The sequence below is a fragment of the Prinia subflava genome, chromosome 4 (assembly GCF_021018805.1).
Source record: "Prinia subflava isolate CZ2003 ecotype Zambia chromosome 4, Cam_Psub_1.2, whole genome shotgun sequence".
NCBI lineage: Eukaryota > Metazoa > Chordata > Aves > Passeriformes > Cisticolidae > Prinia > Prinia subflava.
This window is the reverse complement of record NC_086250.1, coordinates 28355394-28374661: the sequence shown is the minus strand read 5'-3', so window position 1 is coordinate 28374661 and position 19268 is coordinate 28355394. Positions and strand designations below refer to the sequence as shown.

General features: G+C 48.7%; 1 protein-coding gene across 2 annotated transcripts in view; it reads right to left on the bottom strand.

Moving 5' to 3' along the window:
- The window catches only part of NTN4 (netrin 4), a 48618-nt gene extending 34696 nt beyond the window's left edge, over nt 1-13922 (bottom strand). The window contains exons 1-2 of one of the 2 annotated variants that reach the window (XM_063396292.1): nt 13751-13922; nt 9858-10387 (exon numbers count right to left, since the gene is read on the bottom strand). In XM_063396292.1, coding sequence (XP_063252362.1) covers nt 9858-10387; nt 13751-13811 — 591 coding nt within the window. In that variant the 5' untranslated portion in view covers nt 13812-13922. Of the gene's footprint in view, nt 1-9857; nt 10388-12984; nt 13149-13750 lie in introns of those variants that run through there. The other variant, XM_063396293.1, reaches the window with a different exon arrangement.
- Between the last annotated feature and the right edge of the window lie 5346 nt (nt 13923-19268).

Below are 19268 nucleotides of genomic sequence, written 5' to 3'. Positions count from 1 at the left end.
ACTGAAGCTGGGCAGGTATTACCCACCAGCTCCTCTAAAACACTTCTTTGTTTTTCTGCCTGTCAGACCAAGTGGACTGCAAGGAAGAAGAGCCTCTTTTTCTTGCAGAGAGCTCTGACCACTCCCATGGTGCACACCTCAGCATCACCTGGATGAGGTGAAACAGCAATAGAAATTGGAAAACTTGCCTTGCCATGCAGAGAGGAGACCATCAGAGACAGTAAGATCACACTGGAATTTTGCAGGCCACAGTGTTTGGCACTCAACCAACATTCCCAAGCAACCATGACAGAAAGCCACTGTGACCAGCAGCCCCTGAGCTCCTTGAGATGCTGGAGAAATGTCACTCCTGCAGCAGCCTTAACAAGGCTCCTTCATATAATTTGACATAAGGCAGCATTTGGCCCATGCCTCCAGCCCTTCTTCGGTGTTTTACAGGACATAGATCAAGGCAAATAATCCCTTGCCTCACCATTCAAAAGTTATGCAATCTTACAAAGACTTAAGGAGGAAAATCCAACTATTTCAAATAATCAGCCCTCACAAATTAATTTATACCAAGGTAATTTTCTCTTTTGGGAAACTCAAAGCATTCTTCTGTCACGCTCAGAGGCAAGGAGCTGTACAGGAAGAGCTCCAACCCGCATGCAGCAGCTGACCAGTGAGGGGCTGGAAAAGGCACAAGGAGAGCTAGGGAAGAGCTTTGGGATTTCTCCAGGATCCTTGAAATCTCTGGCAATAATCAGCCAGATAAGAGCCGTCTTCTCAGCTTTTCTTCAACATCCAACTACACAATTTCATTAGATGAAAATGAACACTTCTAGGTCATTCCTGTCTTCATACTGTTAGTGATCACAAAAGTCATGTTCTTATCAGAAAAATCTCACTACAGTGTGGGATTGCATTTTATGGAAATGGTTTGCTCTGGTTCACCTCTGGGAAATGTATGGTTTATCCCAGGTCTGTACCCTCCCTGCAGTATCGTGTATCTGTAACCTCATTGGCTGGAGAATGTCACCGCGCCCCTTTGAACCTCTGTGTTAAGGGTGCAAACGGAGGGGGCTCCTCCTCTTCTGCCCTGGTGGTCTCTAGAGACTGCTCCCTCCCCATCCCTCTCCCCTTCTCCCTCTCCCCTTCCCTTCCCCTCTCCCTCAGTGAATAAACCCTCATCTCATCAGCACCTCAGCAGCCGTCTGAAGTCTCTTTGCCTGCAAGCACGGGAACACCCATGACCCTAGAGCCTGGGGGGCTCCCAGGGAACCCTCCCCGAGATCCCTCCCAAAATTTAAACTACAACACTACAGCTCAAACCTCTTGGATTTCTTCATCTCCAGTTAATAGTGCATCTCCAGTAACTGACAGTTTATTCCACAATGGCTCCATTTTTCTTAACCACTACTTTTGCTCATCAAACAGACAGAAACACTCAGTTTCTTGGCTCACAAAACCCTCCAGATGCATTATATCCTTGGCTATGAACTATCAAGTAAAACAATTATTGCCTTTTTCTCATCTTTAGAATCACCGTTTCCAAGGCTGTGCTAGCCCAGTCAGGAAATGATTCAGCACATCTCAGCTGATGATATGAAGTCCTTTGACCCATCAGCAAGAAAGATGATATTTAAGAACTTTTCCTTCCAGCAGTTCTCCTCCTTTCCCTATCCCCATACAAGATTTATGTTCTTAGCCTTGGTCTGCCAGCAGAGTACCTGTTGTGCATATGGAAGACCCAAAAAACCCCTGGAGCTACCTCCAAAGAGCCAAACAAAGGACTAGACTTGGTTTTTCATTGGCAAGGCTGTAAGAAAAGCTAGCTGACACCCCAGAGCTGCAGAATAACCTCTTTAACAGCTTCTGAGCACAACACACCACTGCAAAGGCAGTGTGAAAGGTAGCAGGTTAGTGTTTCAGTAACTGCAATGGTACTCAGGATCAAGGAGATGTCTTTCAGCCTAAGAGTAACACAATTCCATGAATATTTTTCAATTGCCTTTTTTTATAATGAAAAGGCTTTGTGTCTGCAGGACTGTCTGCTTGAACTACCCAGATACCATGAGCTACACTTAATTCTAGGAAAAAGAACACCTGTCAGAATTAAATGTAACTACACACTGTCAAAAAGGTCACAAGAAGCAGCACCCCTCTTTCAACCCACAGCTATAGATTTTGATTACTGGAATGAGGGATGCTGCAGAGAGACTGGTGGTGAAAGACTCATAGCACATGCATCTAATAAACTGGGTTCTGGACCTTAACTTATTTTCTTCCTGTGAGATGTTACCCATGGACAATTTGAGAACTTCACCATTTATGTAGGACTTTGAAAGTTGTTAGACTGGGTATCTCACACCGACACCCACTGTTGCATGGCAATTAATCTCAAAGGAGCTTTTGATCCAAAACTTCTGAGACGCGTCAATACACTGCTTTAGGTTACATGCTTCCCATGTAACCAGTTGTATCCAGGAATCTCAAAGAGAAACATGGCAGTCCTGCTTTCCAGCCAGAGAACTGAGAGCTGAATAAGTGAGCTGGCCTTCTCTTCATGCCAAAAATGAACTGTGAAATGAAGCAGTGGGGTGCAGTGCCTGAAGAGAGGCTCCGGAGGCACCGGTAAAATCCCATGGCACTTTTCTCAAGGGAAGCAATAGTCCCGCTAACAAGGCCAGATGCCAATTTAGAGAATTAAATTCTGCCTACCCAAACTCCTCTTGTTTCATGTGGGTACAGTGCTCTTCACGTCCTACATAAGAAGTTTGGAAAGGGTCTCCTGGAGCCCTGGGACCCATTTGCTCCTGCTGCTGGCAGCCTACAATATCCCCCCTTTCACAGCCTGGTCAAGCTCCCTCCAAAGAATAGTTTGTTTTATCTGTAGTTGGAGGTCTACCCAGAAGCAGTTGTTAGAAACTTGCTTTTCCAAACAGGGGGCTGCCGACATGCACTTTAAACACTGGCTATGCTCCATCCCAGAGGCGGCTGCATTTCAAGAACTGGCCAAGCAGAGGGCCAACCCCAAGTGCCAAAAGCACTGAGAAATCCAGGAAGGAGACGATCCTATGGGCTAGTTGCAATGGGAGAAATAATGGGAGGATCAAGGGGCAGGTTGCTCTTCACATGCTCTTGTCCTTCTGAGATGCTGGGCATCCAGGAGGCCTCATAAGGGGACATGTCACTCCTCTAGGGTGGCCTGTGGGAGAGGGATTTTTCACAACGTGGCCCACAGATCTGGCAGTATCATACCTGGTACTCCACATAGAGGAAACTTAAAAGGAAGGTGCTGGCTGCCTTGCCAGCCCTCTTGTGACTGAACTCTAAAGTATCTTTCATGGTAAAATTTGTCAGAGACCAAAGGTTCATCTCCACATGTGCCCAGAATGGCCCTTGTCTCTTGTCCTCCCAGGCATAGGTGAAAACTAAGCTAAAGTTTCCCCTTTTGCTCTGATTCAGTTTTTGCTGCCCCATTATTTAAAGGGAAAATCTCCTCTCCTCCACTGTTGGAAACTTGCATCAGCTTGGAAACACCCCACAGTGCTTGGGAAGATGGGCTTCCCTGCAGAAAGGAAAGCTTGAGGACCAAACCAAGGGATGCACTTCTCCACACCCCTCAGCAAGGTGGCTGGTGTGAGATGGTGTCCTGCTGGTGTGCTGCTACTGCCAGCTGCTACACCCTGGGATTTGTAGGCTCCTATATAATTTTATTGACTCCAGCCTAGCCTCATTTACATCATCTCATTAACTATTCCCCTAGAAATCATTATATTTGAGTTTATGAAACAACGGTCCCAGTGTCTTGCTAGATTCAGTGATATAATGCAAAGAGCTGGACAGGATTTGGCTGTCACCCCAGCCACTCCTAGATGAACAGACCCTCCTTTGCACATGGCATTTCTGAACAGAGCCCAACAATTTGTGTTTTTCCAAAGATAGGATGATCAGGAAGAAACTATTAAAGAGGTCTTTTTCCTACGAAGTGCACTTCTACAAAGTGTAGAGATAGGACTTGAAAACATACTTCCCTAGGTATGTCCTCACACACCCTGAGCACTGTTGAATGCCTGCCAGGATCTTTCTTTCCTTCTTATCAGTTTGGGTCTTTGTCTTCTCTCTGTGCAGACAGTCAGTGGCACCGAACAATGAAAAAAGATGTTTGCAGCCCTCTAATGGGTTGACATCCCAGACTGTTTTGAGGTTATTCTTGCATATTTGCCCAGGTTCATTGTGAAGTCCTGCAAGTGACTGAACTCAAATCTGCTACCCACAAGATCCTTGAAGGACCTCAGCACAATTAAAATGTAGCTTTAGTTAAGGACAACAGTGATAAGCTTGAAAACCAAGCTTATTCAGGCTTAAGAGGTAAAAAACCACAATGAGGCAGAAGTTTCTACAACCCAAAATCAGGACTCAAAAATAAAAGTTACCAATGGTCTTTAGTTCCTATTTGTTTCAGCAGTGAGTGTTACAACCACTCACTGTCTGGCATGGTCAGACTTCTGAGTAGAAATTTACTTCTGCTCTACACAGCTAATTTCGGGTAGAACCAGTAGGACTGGTGTCCAAATCCTCATGGAAGAGAGGCAGGCTGCGTGCAGTAACAGAGATTGGCAAAACGTGAAGGTTTTTCTGCTACGGAAGGCACAAGAACAGTGAAATACTCAGTAAGACGCACATCCCACAGCAAAACAGTGGTCATGTGATGTTTCAAAAATTAAAAGCATGTTAGAATTTGTTGCTGGAATATAGTCAAACTGCAAAAATGCCTCTTCTATAAATAGCAAACAACAACAATAGCTGAGGTCTCCAAGTGATTTATTAGCAGTATTCTGAATCGATGAACACTAAAATAAGTTACTAATTTACCAAAATCTTGTCAAGGAGACTCTGCTTCAGTAAGCCTTTTTATCCTGGAGCTTGTCTAAATGGGGACGCTCAGGCGAGCTAATCTGAATTGACCACAGATGGGAACGTAAAGTGAATGAGATAATTGCATTGCAGAGTGGACAGTCACTCTCACTCACAGTTAAAGAATTAACATCTGCTAAGGGCCCCTTGTGGATGAGCCCTCAATAATGATCCCTAGCCAAGGATAGTTTTAAGATTAGTGTGTTGAAAAGGAAATATTATTATGATCCAAACTATGGGAGGGAAGATAGCCTTTTATGCATATTAGTAAAATTAGTATTCCTGCCTGAGCATGAAGCTGAAAGAGTTTATTTCTGCATCTTGTTTACTTAGATCAGATTATGTTTGGCTAGTGAATCCAGTTCTGATTTCCCTTGCAATAATGTGGCTGAAGGGTTACACCCTGAAAAACAATGAAAATACTCAGCATTTGTAGCATTTTTATATGATTCAGGCTAAAACTTGGCCATAGCCTTTCTCTTAAAACACTGGTGATGCAAGGGTAATATTTAGAGGTTTCTGCCTATGCTAAACAAACTGCTGTTGTGAAACAATTAATTCGCAATATTGAGCATAGGGGAAGTCTATAATGATGTCTCTGCATGCAGCTGATCTGAAATTATTCCCTGACATGGGAATGTGTCCCCTTCACAATGTGGCAAATCCAGCTCCTCAAAGAGGCAGATGCTTAAAGCCAGCTGGAAACCCAGATTGGCTACACCAAGGTTGGGATGCCAGGGCAGGAGGTGGGCACCCACCCTCTACCTCTTTTCCTGTTCCCTGCTGTGGAGGGGCTCAGTTGGTTTATTTGACTTCTGTAAGCTTGCAGAGAAATCTGACTGACTGACTACTGTGCTGGTTGTTGAAACAGTGGTTCTTCTTTGCATGAGGTCAGACTGCAGCCAGGCTGCCCCGGTATGGGGCTCAGCTCAGCAGAGCCCCTGAGGTCTCTGGGCACATGCTGACCTGTGAACTCAGGCTTACTTCCACCAAGAAAACCATTTAGACCAAACCCAGGGCATTTTAGTGCAGTGCTCCTGCACCAGTGCAGCCTCCAAGCTCTTTGCTTGGCAGTTCTGCCCAGATTTGTCCTTTTCTTCCTAATCCCACCACTGGGCTGTTGATCCTCCATCTCTTGCCTGCCTCAGGCTGGAGCCACATCCACATCAGAGATAACAATGTCCGGTGGACTTGCAGTATTAGAGACAGGTAGCAAAGAAGAGCAGGGCCCTGTCAAGTCCCTGGTGAGGTGATTCTATCCATCAATAGACCATCCAAGTGCCACACATGGTGTGTGACATAATTACCTCGTCTGGTTCCCACTGCTGAGGTGGCACCAAGCTGAGGTGACTGCAGCATAGTGCCGCCTTTCAAAAGGATCTCTCTCCCAGTGCTCTTCAGCACCCCAGTCCCACCACTGCAAAGACAAGCCCAGAGCCACACTGCTCCAAAAGGATGAAAGGCATCTCCTAGAGCCATTTCAGCGTTTCTGAGGTCTGTGCCTTTGAAATGAACCTACAGGTTGGTCAGCTTGTTTTCTGCACTATCATAAATCTCCTCGAGAACAACATGACAAATCCTGATGAGGGAGGATTTTTGTCATAGGAGTTGAAGTAGGCATCTAAGGAATGACTCATGATGGTGAGGGCAGAATGCAAGAAGTCTGATATCTCTTTTTAATAAAAACGGAAGCAGATACACCTTTGACCCAAATTAAGGCAGGTGATATGTTGAAGGCCCTGAGCCCCTGAGTCCTGCGGGGTTCTGCACACTGCTGCCTTGAATCGGGGCTTGCTGGCACTGTAACAATCAGCAGAAATGCAGGGGGATCAGCACCGCCTGTTCTTTACAGAGGGTAAAACCAGAAACCACCAGCCCAACAAGCCACAGGTCTGAGCCCAACTCCAGTGATATTTGGGGTGAGTCACCACCACCTGTGGCCTCACCTGATAAGCTACTCATCCAAGGGGATAGACAGCAGTGAGTGATGCCAGCAGCATGCACAGAGACTCCAGCATCCTGCAAAATCCTGCAAGCCCTTAACGCTGTGCCCAGAAATGCACGTGGTGTTGAAAGTGTGAGAAAGCAGTACACAGACAGTGTGACACATGGTTTGGATCAGGGGCTACAGTTGTTACATCACAGTTTAAAAAATCTAAAAAGTTAAAAAAGAAATGCAGAGGCACTCACAGATTTTGTAGTTGTGCTTTAAAGAAAATGAGTAATACCCTTCAGAGTAATGAGTAATACTTTTCAGACGCTGACATTTTGGATGACTGCATATTTGAAACCACTGTTTCAAGTGAAATTACTGTTTCCATATGTCTGAAATTAGGTGCTACCAAAGTGGGAGTAAAGCACCACATAACTCCAAACAGAACACAAAACTCTGATGTTTCTTTAGGTCAGATACATGTTGCTATTGGCAGCTACTAGTAATTGCTGGAATGCAGCACACTGTAATAAATTAAATGTGATATTTGCTAAGCATGCAGGCTTGCCATCTGGAGACCTGCTGATATTACTCTGCAGGTAAAAAGTGGTGTTTAAGTGCAGGAACTGACGTGTACCATGTGAACAAAATCTTCTATGCTCCAGCTCCTAGGATGCAATATTTGTTTAAAACTTGGAACAATTAAATGCTCTTGACTTTTATAGCTTCTTTGCAATAACACAGAGTAAAGTCATGCCAAAAGAAGAGGTGCCACAGGAGCAAGCTCGGTACGTAACCTCTCTTTGCAGCATGCTACTGCAGATGCACCAAACACCTCCAAATTGCTTTTCTTCTTGAGACGGGCATCGGCTTCTACACACAAGACCTTGATTCTGCTGTCCCCACATTGCATTGCACCACCCCAGAGAGGAGCTTGCCTGAAGCTGGGATTTGTACAGGTTCTCTCCAGGCACAGCCACCATCCTATGTGCAGGGACAGCACCATCCTGGTGTGCAGTGACCACAATGAAAACTGCACCAGGATGGTGCAACACGGGACCCAATGCCAGTGAGGCAAATACTGCCTTGTAGGATGCCCTGGCTTTCTCATCCCTGAGTAAAAATCCCTGGAAAGCTAAAAAAGAAGCATGCAAGTAATACACCCAAGAGCAGTCCCACTGGCTGACCTAAGAGCTGTGGATTTCTCCCTGCCCTCCATCACAGGCTGGCATAACTTTATGATTCAGGTGGTTGGACACAGAGGCTGGCACAAGTAGTGAGGGCTTGAGAAATTCCCAGTGATGTACATACATCCTTCCTTTTGTAGGTCTTACTTTGTAGTTAGCCCTGATTCAGAACCACAGAATTATCTGGCTGGGAAAAGACCTTCAAAGATAATCGAGTCCAACATCCCTGCCACGAGTAGGGACATATTTCAATAGATCAGGCTGCTCAAAGCCCCATCCAACCTGGCCTTGAACACTTCCAGGGATGAGCCATCCACAGCTTCTCTGGGCAACCTATTTCAGTGCCTCATGACCCTCATAATCAAAGAATGTCTTATTTCCAATCTAAATCAATTTCAGTATAAAACTGTTGCCCCTTGTCCTATAAGAAAAGGCCATGTTGAAAGTCTTTTTCCACCTTTCTCATAAGCCCTTTAATATATTGCACTCTGAAAGGAGGTTTAGGCAGCTTTTTGAGGCCACAAGCAAAAGGTGGCAGGAAAATAAAGACAGCACTTCTTCTCACCAGCCATTTGATTTAAAATGTAATTTAGTAGTCACCCTGGGTCTGTCTGACGGGTCTGGAGATCCTTGTTTCTCAGCTGATGAGAGCATGGAACAGCTTCTCCTAGAGGAAGACCTGGGCTGCCTCCTGAGACACAGCTAACAGATGCACTTCAGCGAAAAACAGCTGCCAGTATTTCTGCAGAGAGTGGCTTCCTAGCCAGAGCATGGCTAGAGGTGACCACAAATGATTGTAAAGGGGTCCGAATGTGTGACTTTTCTTAACATGAATGCTGGCCTCCAAGGACAGCACTTTCACCTTAAAACCAGTTCTCAGCCGAAACTGCAATGATGTAAGTGATCTCCTGATTCGCTAACCAGATTTTACCCTTTCTCTGTTAGGCCAGAGGGAAATTTTAAGTTTGCGCTTTCAGGCAATTTCATTAAATTAGGCCACTAGAGGGAGCAGCCTTTAAAGTCCAGAGCTGGTCACCGGGGATGGGTCCCCTCGAGTGGGTGCACACAGGAGAGCGGCCCCATGGCCACGGCTCCCGGGGAAGCGCCCAGCACTGGGGGACAGAACCGCACATTGGGAAGAGTACTATCGGTACCGCCTCCATCAGCATCACTTGTTATCTGCTGTTTCTAGATTGAAAATTGTTCGACTTTCATGTATATTTTTCTTCCTAGCAAATATGATGGTTTTTTCTCTTTTCTTCAAGTTCTTTTCACATAAGTGTGCACAGGAAAAAAAGAAGACAAGGTATAACTTTTAAAATGACCTGGCTAACCTGGTTTATGGGGAACCATACCTCAGTGTGCTGTGAGTAGTTACTTTGACTGGTTACACGCCTGCTTCTCAGTGAAGGCAGTCACTATCAAAAGTCAACCTGGTGACTATTAATTTTAATGTAGTTGCATTTTGGGCAGACTGGTTTGCATCATCCTAAAACCACACGACCGCAAGGTCTGGAGAAAGCTGTCTAGAGCGAGTTCCCTTCGGCATGCCTGCGGAATTAGCAGCACGTGCCCAGGCTGCAGCTGTGCAGCAGGGTTCACCAGGTGAAAGGAAAGGAATGTTTTGGAAAAGAGAGGGGCTACGAATGCAGCAAAGCAAGAGCCAGGGCGGTGCTTACATCACCTAGGAATGAATTACGTTGACTTGCCTTGTGAAATACGTGCGACGACAAGAGATGCTGGTGTAGTGAAACACGAAGCGTAAACACGGGTGCAGAGATTGCAGAGAGAAAAGGGGCTGGAGCAGGGGGTTCTCATCCCAGCCCAGGCAGACTTACCTCTCCTCCAGTGCAGGGGAAGGGGCTCGAATATCTGGAAGTGCAAATGGCTCCTCTCTGCCTCACGTCATCCTCCAGCCCGAAGGTGGCCGAACAGTTAGCAGCAAAGTATTTGTAAGGCTTCCACGTCTGGCCGAAGTCCTGGGAGCGCTCCAGCACCATGGCGGCTGGTCTGGGCGACTTGAAGACCATGATCAAGTGAGTGAAGTAGAAGGCGGCTTCCAGGTCCAGGCGGATGGTCTCTCGGGCCGCATCGTGGGCCGCCTGCCACCAGGTGCGGGGCAGGCGGAACGGGGAGTCGGCCATGGCGGCGGGGGGGTGCGCCAGCCCCGCGTGGGCCCCGCTGCAGCGCCCGCACGAGGGGCGCCGGCAGCGCCGCTGCGCGTCCTCGCTGATGCTGCAGAAGCGCTCGGCAGCGCGGCGGCCGCAGGCCGTGTCGGTGCGCAGCGCCCGCCCGTGCGCCAGGTTGCCCATCCGAGGGTTGCAGGCCTTCTCGCAGGGGCTGCTCGCCGCCGCCACGCCGCCCAGACCTGCGGGGCAGAGCGGCGGCTGAAGGCGGCCCCTGAGGGGCAGCGCCTCGCCCTGCCGGAGCACGCGGGATGCTGCCCCTCCGGAGGTGTGTGCCGCTGGCACCACCTAGCCCTGGAGGGACTGTGGCACAGCGTGGCACTGCTGCTCAACTCTCCCCTCTGTGGAGCTCAGTGTGCCTAGGAAAGCAGAAAAACCCACCCCCAAAACTTTCAGGGTTTCCCTACCCACCAAGAGATACAGAGCGGGCAGCAGACAGGGAGAGATGAGTACATCCTGCCCTCCCACCCTGGGGGAGCAGAGCAGGGTTGCGGCTTCAGGGCCATGACACCCATGCCCCGAGGCCTCCAAGGGGATCCAGGTGGCCGTGGGGAAGTGGAGCAAAGCAGAAAAAAGACAAGCTGCCGCCAAGGCAGCATGGGGCCACGAGGCCAGGAGACTGCCTTGGGGGACAGCACTGCTGCAACCCAGCCCACCGTGCTGGTGTCAGGGGTGTGAGAGCCCACAGAAATATCACCTGCCTGCAACGACCTCAAGTCTTCACCCCTTTTCCCACCACTCATCCCTACCCCAAATCTTCCCACAATCAGAGACTGCTGCGGACAACAGTGTTTAACTCTCGGACCGCTTAAGTTTGGAAAGGCTGCTGCTGGTGTGTGTAAAGGGAAGGAAAAAAAAAGTTTTGGTTGAAATTATACTGGCAAGCTGCTGCACAGCTGAGGCTCTGTGGTTTTTGTTCAAACTTTTCTGGAAGTCCCATCAATTTTAAAATCCACAGTTATAGAGTCAAATAAAAATAAAATCACCCTGGGCTTTATTGTTAACCATGTAATTCTCACATGTAATCAATGTAACTCTTGGTGCAGGAATGCTTGATTAGGGGCTCTCCAACTTTTTATTAATAATGCAAGAGTAGGTCAAAGTGGTATTTGGTGAATTGTTCAACATTAAAAAAATCTCTGTTGACTCGGATATGTGCAAGTCAAAGCATCTGAGGTGCATAATGTCTTCTTTATCACCAGGCCAGTCATACACAGTCAGCTTTGTGCACCAATTAATTTCTTCTTGGGATTTTTATTATGTATGAAGGTCATTTCAGTTTAACATCCAATAAATCCTTTATCTGGGGCTTATTCAGCTTTTGCCTACAATGTCATAGTTGCAATTAAGCTATATTAGCAGTGCTAAGCCTTCCAAGCCTGACAGCATCCCCTACTCCTCCCACTCCTCAAGAAGCACCCTGGATAAAAACCATTTTTACCACCAAAGCTCTATATGGGTTTTCTATAGTGTTTCCTTAGAAGAGCTGTGGACCACTGCTTGCCATGCACGCAGTACAAGGCACTTCTGAATCCAGTCTCTGGAGTTCACTAGGTAAGCAGTCTTGGGAAACTTTTAGTGAACAAGAAATGCTCAGTCAAGTTAGCTTCCTACAGTGTGCTGGTAAAGCTGCATTGGAGATAACCTATAATAACTCTAGAAAAGTATAGTTAGTTTGCTCTAGAAAAGTAAACAAATTGAACTGTAAGGTCAATGTAATATCACTTAAAACTCCTGAACATCCTTTTCAAAGCACTGTATAAACATTAACTATGTAGCTGTCCTGTGGGGCAGGTAAGTTAAGTGCTATTATCATATTATCAGTTAGGCTAGCCAGCAGTTGGCCTAATTTATGTCTTTGGCTGCTTTCCTGGATTCTTTTGCATGTAACACAGTGCAGTTGGCTGCTACACAAATAGATGAACATTTACTGCAGTTCCCCCAGTTGTGGGACTGCAAAGCAGATTTGGGAAGTGGTAGGAAGTGCTGGGTTCAGTCAGCACCGTCAGACAGGTTGAGATTACTGTTTGTGTTCAAGTCCTTTTGTTTTTTGCACACCAGACTGCTGCCTACAGGAATGCAGTGGAGGAGGACCTGGTCACTGGGAAGTTTCCCCATGACTGTAGTTGGTGGTAGGGCTGTTGTAGATGGCCCCAGGGCAGGGAAAAGGCTCTGCCTGAGCCCAGCTGCGCGGGGCTGGCTACCAAATCCCATGTCAGACCCTGGGAGCTGAGAGTATTTGATTGCTCCCAGCTCGGGGTGTGCTCCAGCCCTGGTCATGCATGGTCACTGACCACAGTTGTCTTCAGGCCAGCATTGAGGGTCCCTTCCTCACCCGGGATCAGATCTGAGGCAAGGGACCTTGACTTCAGCAGGATTTGAGAAATGCTGCTGGCACTTAGACGTGGGTCCCAGGGGCAGAAGGCAGGGAGAGGAAACTCCCTTTGAAAGGGTGTTTGTTTTCACTTGAATTGGAAAAGAGTTGCATGACCGATGCAGAGCACTTCGTGTTATGAAAAGTGACAGCTTTCTAGTGTAACACAGTGTAACACTGGCTGCCACGGGAATTCAGTAAAAGGACAAACTGAGAGCATAGAGATTTCTATCCTGGCAGTCACAAGTTCACAACTGCTCTTCCACAGCACTGAAAAAGGTGCTTTTCCTTACTACACTTAATGCATCTGCCCAACGAAATCTTCCCATTCTATCTACTAGTACATGCCACCAGACTGAGATCTTCAGTAATGAGTAAGAGCATGCAGCAAATACCATGACTCACCTGGGAAAACATCCATGGAAAATCATATGCTTCCTGTTTAAGCATTTTAGCAACACATGCCTTGTGATGTTTCGTTTATATCTTGTGCCTGATTAAATGTTTGTTTCCCATCAGAGTTTTTTTCTTCTTTTTAAAAAAGAAATTTGGCACTCAGCTTGCACCCGGCCGAGGAAGCGTTACGCAAACTGTTTATGCCCGAGTGTATCTGCTGCGGGACCCCGCTGCGGGCAGCTCTGAGCGCGAAGTGTTTACGCTGCGGGAAAGGGCTCTGAAAACTCTGTCCACCCTCCTCCGCATCCCGACGGCTCGAGGCACCGCCGCCCAAAGCGCCCGCGGAGCCCGCGGCGCTCCGCAGCCTCGTCCCGCTCCCGCGGCATCTCCCGAAGCCCCGGCCAGAGCCCACCCGGCCCCGCCGCCCCGCCGGAGGCTCCGCGGACGGGAGCGGCCCCGCGCAGCGCGGCGCGGTGCGGCCGGACCCTCTTTGTGTGCGGCGCGGGGGGGACGCGCATCCCGGCGCGCGCCTCTGCGCGGCCATCCGCGCGCACCGCGCACCGCGCAGTGGCACACGCGCGCCCGGCCCGCGCACACGCGCCCGTCCGTACGCGTGTGCGGACACGTGCGGACAGAGCCCGACGCGGGTGCGCACAGCGCGCGCACGCCCGTGCGGTTCCCCGTGCGTGCGCGAGCCCGCGCGCCCCCGCGCGCGCGGCGCGCATCTACCACGCGCGCCCGCGGAGAACGCCGAGCGCGGCCGGTCACGACCCACCTGCAGCGGCGGCGGCGGCGGCGCCCAGCAGCAGCAGCGCCAGCCGCATCCCGCGCCCCATGGCCGAGCGCCCCGTGGCCGCCCGCCCTGCGCGCCCCGCCGCCCCGCGGCGCGCCCGGCCCCGCGCGGCATCAGCGCCCCGCGCGGCACCGCCGCCCGCCGCGCTCCGCGCCGCCCCGCGCCGCCCGCCGCCCGCCGCGCAGCGCCCGCGCACCGCCCCGCGCCCCGCCCCGCCCCGCCCGGCCCGGCCGCCGGGGCCGCCCGCCGCGGGGGGCTGTTGCCGGTGCGCGGCCAGGCGCGGTACTGCAGCGGAGGGCGCCCCTCCACACGCACACACATACCCCCCGCCCCGTTCCCGCAGCCCCGGCTGCTCCGCCGCGGCAGCCCAAGGCGGGCGGGCTGGTGTCCGGAGACAGATCCGCGGTCCCCCGGGACAGGGGGCTACCCCTTGCCAAGCCCCGGAGGCTTCGGCTTCCGAGCGCGGGCGCGCTGCCGGGCCACAGCGGGTGGAAGTGAAACTGCAGCCTTCCTCCGGCCCGGCTCGGTTTCAAACGAGGGACTTAATTTACCACAAGTAACCCCGGGTCGCTCAACTTTTCTTTGTTTCATCGGCTCTTCTGGTAACTGAGCGATGGAGCCACGTAAACGTAAGAGGTTTTCCCTTCTTTCCTGGGAATTGGCAGTCAATGGCTTAGCTCCCATGTGGTCTAATGGGTTCGATAGCACCGGTCACCATACCGCAACAGCAGTTTTTGGCTCTGGAAATAAGAAAAGTCACAGTTACATCCACTGTTCACCGCCAGACCATTACCTTTTTAGGTCTCAGCAAAGAACCATTAGGAGCACAAGGGTGGAGCAGACCTTTTTTTTTTTACTTACCTGAATCTAATCTGGGAGATGAGCAAGAGCTCAAGGTGTTGCAAGAGCTACAAAATGTCACAGATGTAATTCTCTGCACTTTGAATTGGACAACTTAGGAACAATTCTGTTTTAAAAAGCAGCATGACAGTGTCTTAAGACTATCACACTGCCTCTTTCAAAAGTGCTGCACATTTTGAGCTGCTAGGACTATATAATCACCAAAATGCTCACTGAAAGGTATTTAGTGCACAATCATCTGACTGGACAGTGTAATTTCTATGTCTTTACCTTAAAAGGTACAGGAAGGTTGATCTTTGCCATCTTTCTAATTTTTCAGTGCTGAGTTACATGCCACAGGGAAGCATTGTGCTTGCCTTGCCACTGTCGTTCTCTCTGCCCTCCAGATGAGAGCATCTAGACAGGGACTTCTAGTCCCCAGGCACCTGTTGAGTGCCCATGGTTACTTGTGAACTACTCAGGGGCTTTTCCTGCAGCCTGACTGTCGTAGTGTGGGCTGCTCCCACATGTCTGAGCCTTCTTATAGCAGTGACCACAGAGGAAAAGGATGCTCCAGAGGCTTTCTGTCTTGCATCTTTCAAAACAGTGATGTGTTGCCAAGAAATCACACAGGGGTTTGTGTTGTTACAGATAGGTTGCAGCAGTCACATTCTGCAGGGTTGGGAAGTGAAAAGTGCAAGCCACAGGTGGGGAATTTATCTCCATTGCAACTCATAGTTCCTTCTACGTCAACAGTGCCAGGTGGTAAGTCTGCTGTAGGGTGATAAATCTGGGTGGACCTGAGCAAGAGCTCACACTTCTGTGTCAACCCATTTGGCATCAGGAGCACAGAGCAGGTTGAGGTCCATAAAGCAGCAGGAGTAATTTTCTTGATGGGACAGAAGACGAGCCTGACAGGAGCAGAGGATGGCTCTGAAGAAATCCTGAGGCAGGAGGGAAGGAGATGATCTGGACTGAAAAACTGCAGAATGAAAATCTTGAAGGAAATGAATGGTGCTATCACCACCTGGAGAGAGAGAGTGCAATGAGGCTCAGGCTTAAATTGGAAGAGGGAAGAGCAGTGCCCAGTGAATGGAAAGGAGGAGAGGGGTTACACAGTGGGTGTGTAATTGTGGGGATAGGAGAGGGAGAGAGGATGTGCTCAGGACAAACTCACAGCATTGTCAGAGGTAGGAGGTCAGATATTGCTGAAACAGATCAGTGGAATAGAAAACTGGAGAGAATAAAGGACAATTTCCAGATAATGTCAGAGATGACATCCAAAAGTCATCTTAGGTATCCATGCATTTGAGAGCTTGATAGCATGATCCCACTCCTTTGAGATGCTGCTGGCTCATGTGCCTCAGTCCTCTTAAGCCAAATAACTCAATTGCCCTTTCTTGCCTAGAAGCTCTGCTCTTCCTAGAGGAATTTGTTCTACTTGTTGGAGGCCTCACAGTTCTCTCTCAGGCCATGGGGAACATGTATCCTCCTGCACCCCTTTCCTGGCTCCTGGAGGCTCCATGGGACCTGCACACACCTGCAACCACGAGAGCACCCAAGCCAGTGGCTCAGTGAATACATCATGGGGAGCTGTGCATCGCCACAAACTGTGGGCATCTTCCCAGGGTAGATGTTGCTGTCTGCTGCTTCACAGGGCTGTGGGGAGTTCACCAGAAGGTTAGAAGAGCACAGAGGAATTTCAGCACAGTTTTATTTTCTTTGTCAGTGTTGCCTCTTGAGTTGCCAGAGGAAGAAAAATCATATATTTGCAAGGAGGTGAATGTTCGCTGCTCACCAAATTTCTTCAGGATCATAAGCTTTTGGGTTCATACGGCACTACTAGTTAAAGAAGACCAAGAGTTGTTTACAGCTGTCATTTGATAGTTTATCATCACTTTTCACTGTGAGGGTGGTGAGGCACTGGAACAGAATGGCTCAGAGAAGTTGTGGATGCCCCATCACTGGAAGTGTTCAAGGCCAGGTTAGATGGGGCTTTGAACAACCTGGGCTTGTGGAAGGTGTCCCTGCCCATGGCAGAGGGTAGATGCTGGATGATATTTGGCCCCTTCCAACACAAATCATTCTGTGATTCCATGATTCCTGCAGTGTGGCTGAAGGTAGACAGGGAGATGGAAAGGCTCAAAGTGTGAAGATCACCTGTCTGGTGCATGCATTTCTCAATTATACTTCAGAAGTCTTTAAAGAGTAATGATGTTCCCTCAACAGACAGGTTACAGTAAGTGCAAAGGAAATAATCAGGGATGATAGGCCTGGGGGCATGGCCTCAGCCTCCTCAGAGGCTGCTACCCTGAAGGAAGGAGCCTGCTGCTTTGGTGGAGGTCCCCAAAGGCATGGTGCCATCCCTGGGGAGTGGAAGAAGAAGCCTTTTGGTCTTATCTGTCAGTGCCAAATCCTGGCTCCTGAATCGTGTGAGGAGAAATGATCCTCAGTGAATCTCCTCCCCAAGCACCCTGCCAAGGGTAAGGATGAGCTGGGAGTAACACTTTCAAGTCAGTGTATGATGCTAAATTTAGAAGCAGACTGGGGGGGGTGGTGGTAGGGGGAAATACTTCACCCAGTTAGAGCCACCAGGTTTAGACTTCTGTCATTAAAAAATCTCAAAAATTCAAAAGATCAAACTTATTTTTAACTAGAGGCTTGTTCAAAGATCAGCATTTTCTCAGCATCTGTGCAAGTACTCAGAACCCCTGTTACAGTTTAACAGGAGGCCCTTGGGGTCGAGGCAGCCCTCCAGGCATGCCTGACTATTTTGAGTGGTGTGACGTGTGCTGTCGTGGGCCTGCCGTTCATTCACTGCTCCTGCACGGGCCGGGCAGGGCCTGTCAGCGCTGTGCGAGGAGTGGAGGGGCTGCCCGGAGAGAGCAGCACCGTTTGGCAGGAAGATGAGAGGCTGGACTGGAGCAGTCTCTGCCAAGCAGTGTAACTGCAGGGCAGCAGTTCCAGGTGAACACTTACCTATGTGCTTTAGCTCTAGAGATGCTCATTTTTTGTTTGTTAATATTTTTCTTTGAGGGACACTTTCAGTGTCGTCTGGGTGGGACTGGATGTATCTCAGTCTGCTCAGTAGTAGAAGGGGTCCTTTACTGGGTAGGAAATGACAATGTTACTGTTTCTATGAAGGACTCACTGCATCAGCAGCCCTTTTGATTTCAGAGATGATTTGGCTGATCCAGATCTTGTGGCTGTTGCAGTTTTCAGGAGATGATCCGCTCCTCCAGCCGTGGATGGAGATTGCTGTACCATGCACACATTTAAACATGTTAGAAGAGCTTTGTAGAAAGGAGTAGAAATTTGTTTCAATAAAAAATATGGTTTTGATTCCAAGCCTACTGAAGTAAATGGAAACTGACGGCTGATAAGTGGATTTTGGATGGGGTCTGAAGTCACCTCCCTCCTCTCTGTTTTGGTACCACATCTTTAAATCCTTTCTATTAAAACACCTTGTTAACTCTTGTACTTCTCAATTTTTCTTGCAAATCACTGAAAATCTTCCAACCATCATCCATGAGCAACAAAAACCTTTCACTGACTAATGAGATTTTGAAACAACTTGATTCCTAAGTTTTCTGTATGAAAATATACCAAATGAAAACCCAGAGCAATCATTACTGATTAAAGCTCTGTATTCAGTGTCACAGAATCACAGACTGGGTAAGATTGGAAAGGACCACAGTGGGTCATCTGGTCCACCCTCCCTCAAGCAGGGTCATCCTAGAGTGGATTGTACAGGATTGAGTCCAGACAGCTCTTGAATATCTCTAGTGAGGGCAACTCCAAAGCCTCTTTGGGCAACCTGCTCAAATGCTCTGTGATACGTAAATTCCTGTTAAATCTAAATTATTATACATGGCAACACCCTTCAAACAACTGGAGAAAATGAGGGAGCCAAAGTACCCTTACTTTGCTCTCTGCCAGGTGACTGGCTTACTTTTTGGAACCAGGTATTTTGTATGCTGGACCAGTGTGCATATAAGAATGGGAGCACTTTCATGGGATTTATGGAATTCAATGTAATTGGAAGTCAAGTCACAGAAGGATTATACAGTGATAGTGCTATTCTTCAGAAGTCTGTATTGTGGATGGAAAACACCCTATTTCTGCCCACCACAAGGAAAAAATGCAAAGGGTCAGTCAGGAACCTGAAAAAGGGAAGAGGAAGAAATCCTGGAGTAACTCACTGCACCTCACATTTTATATGAGGGCAAAACTGAGACCATTACAGTCTCCGAGGTAGACTTCTGCACCTGGCACATAATGCTAAACCCCTTCATTAATCACAGAAAATCCTGTTTACTATATAGTCTGGTAAAGATTGGAATCCTTGTTGCTCTGTGTATGGCATTAGTCCTTTTAGTGTGGGAATGAGTCTCCCCACAGCAGTGCTCCAGTAAGTGTTCATCATCTGGTCATGCAAGCAAGTATTGCTTTTACTTACAATCCTCTCAAGATTCATGGGAGGGATGAGAGGGTTAAGGCTGTTTCAGGTATTCAGGAGGTCCAATAGCTGCTACACTCGTCTGACTAGCAGCATCACAATGCCTTCTGACAGGGATTTGTTTTAGGAAGAAAGGTCAGTCCCAAGTCCACTGCTGCAGGGGGTTGCCTGGCAGTGCACAAGACTGGATCCAAGTGCATT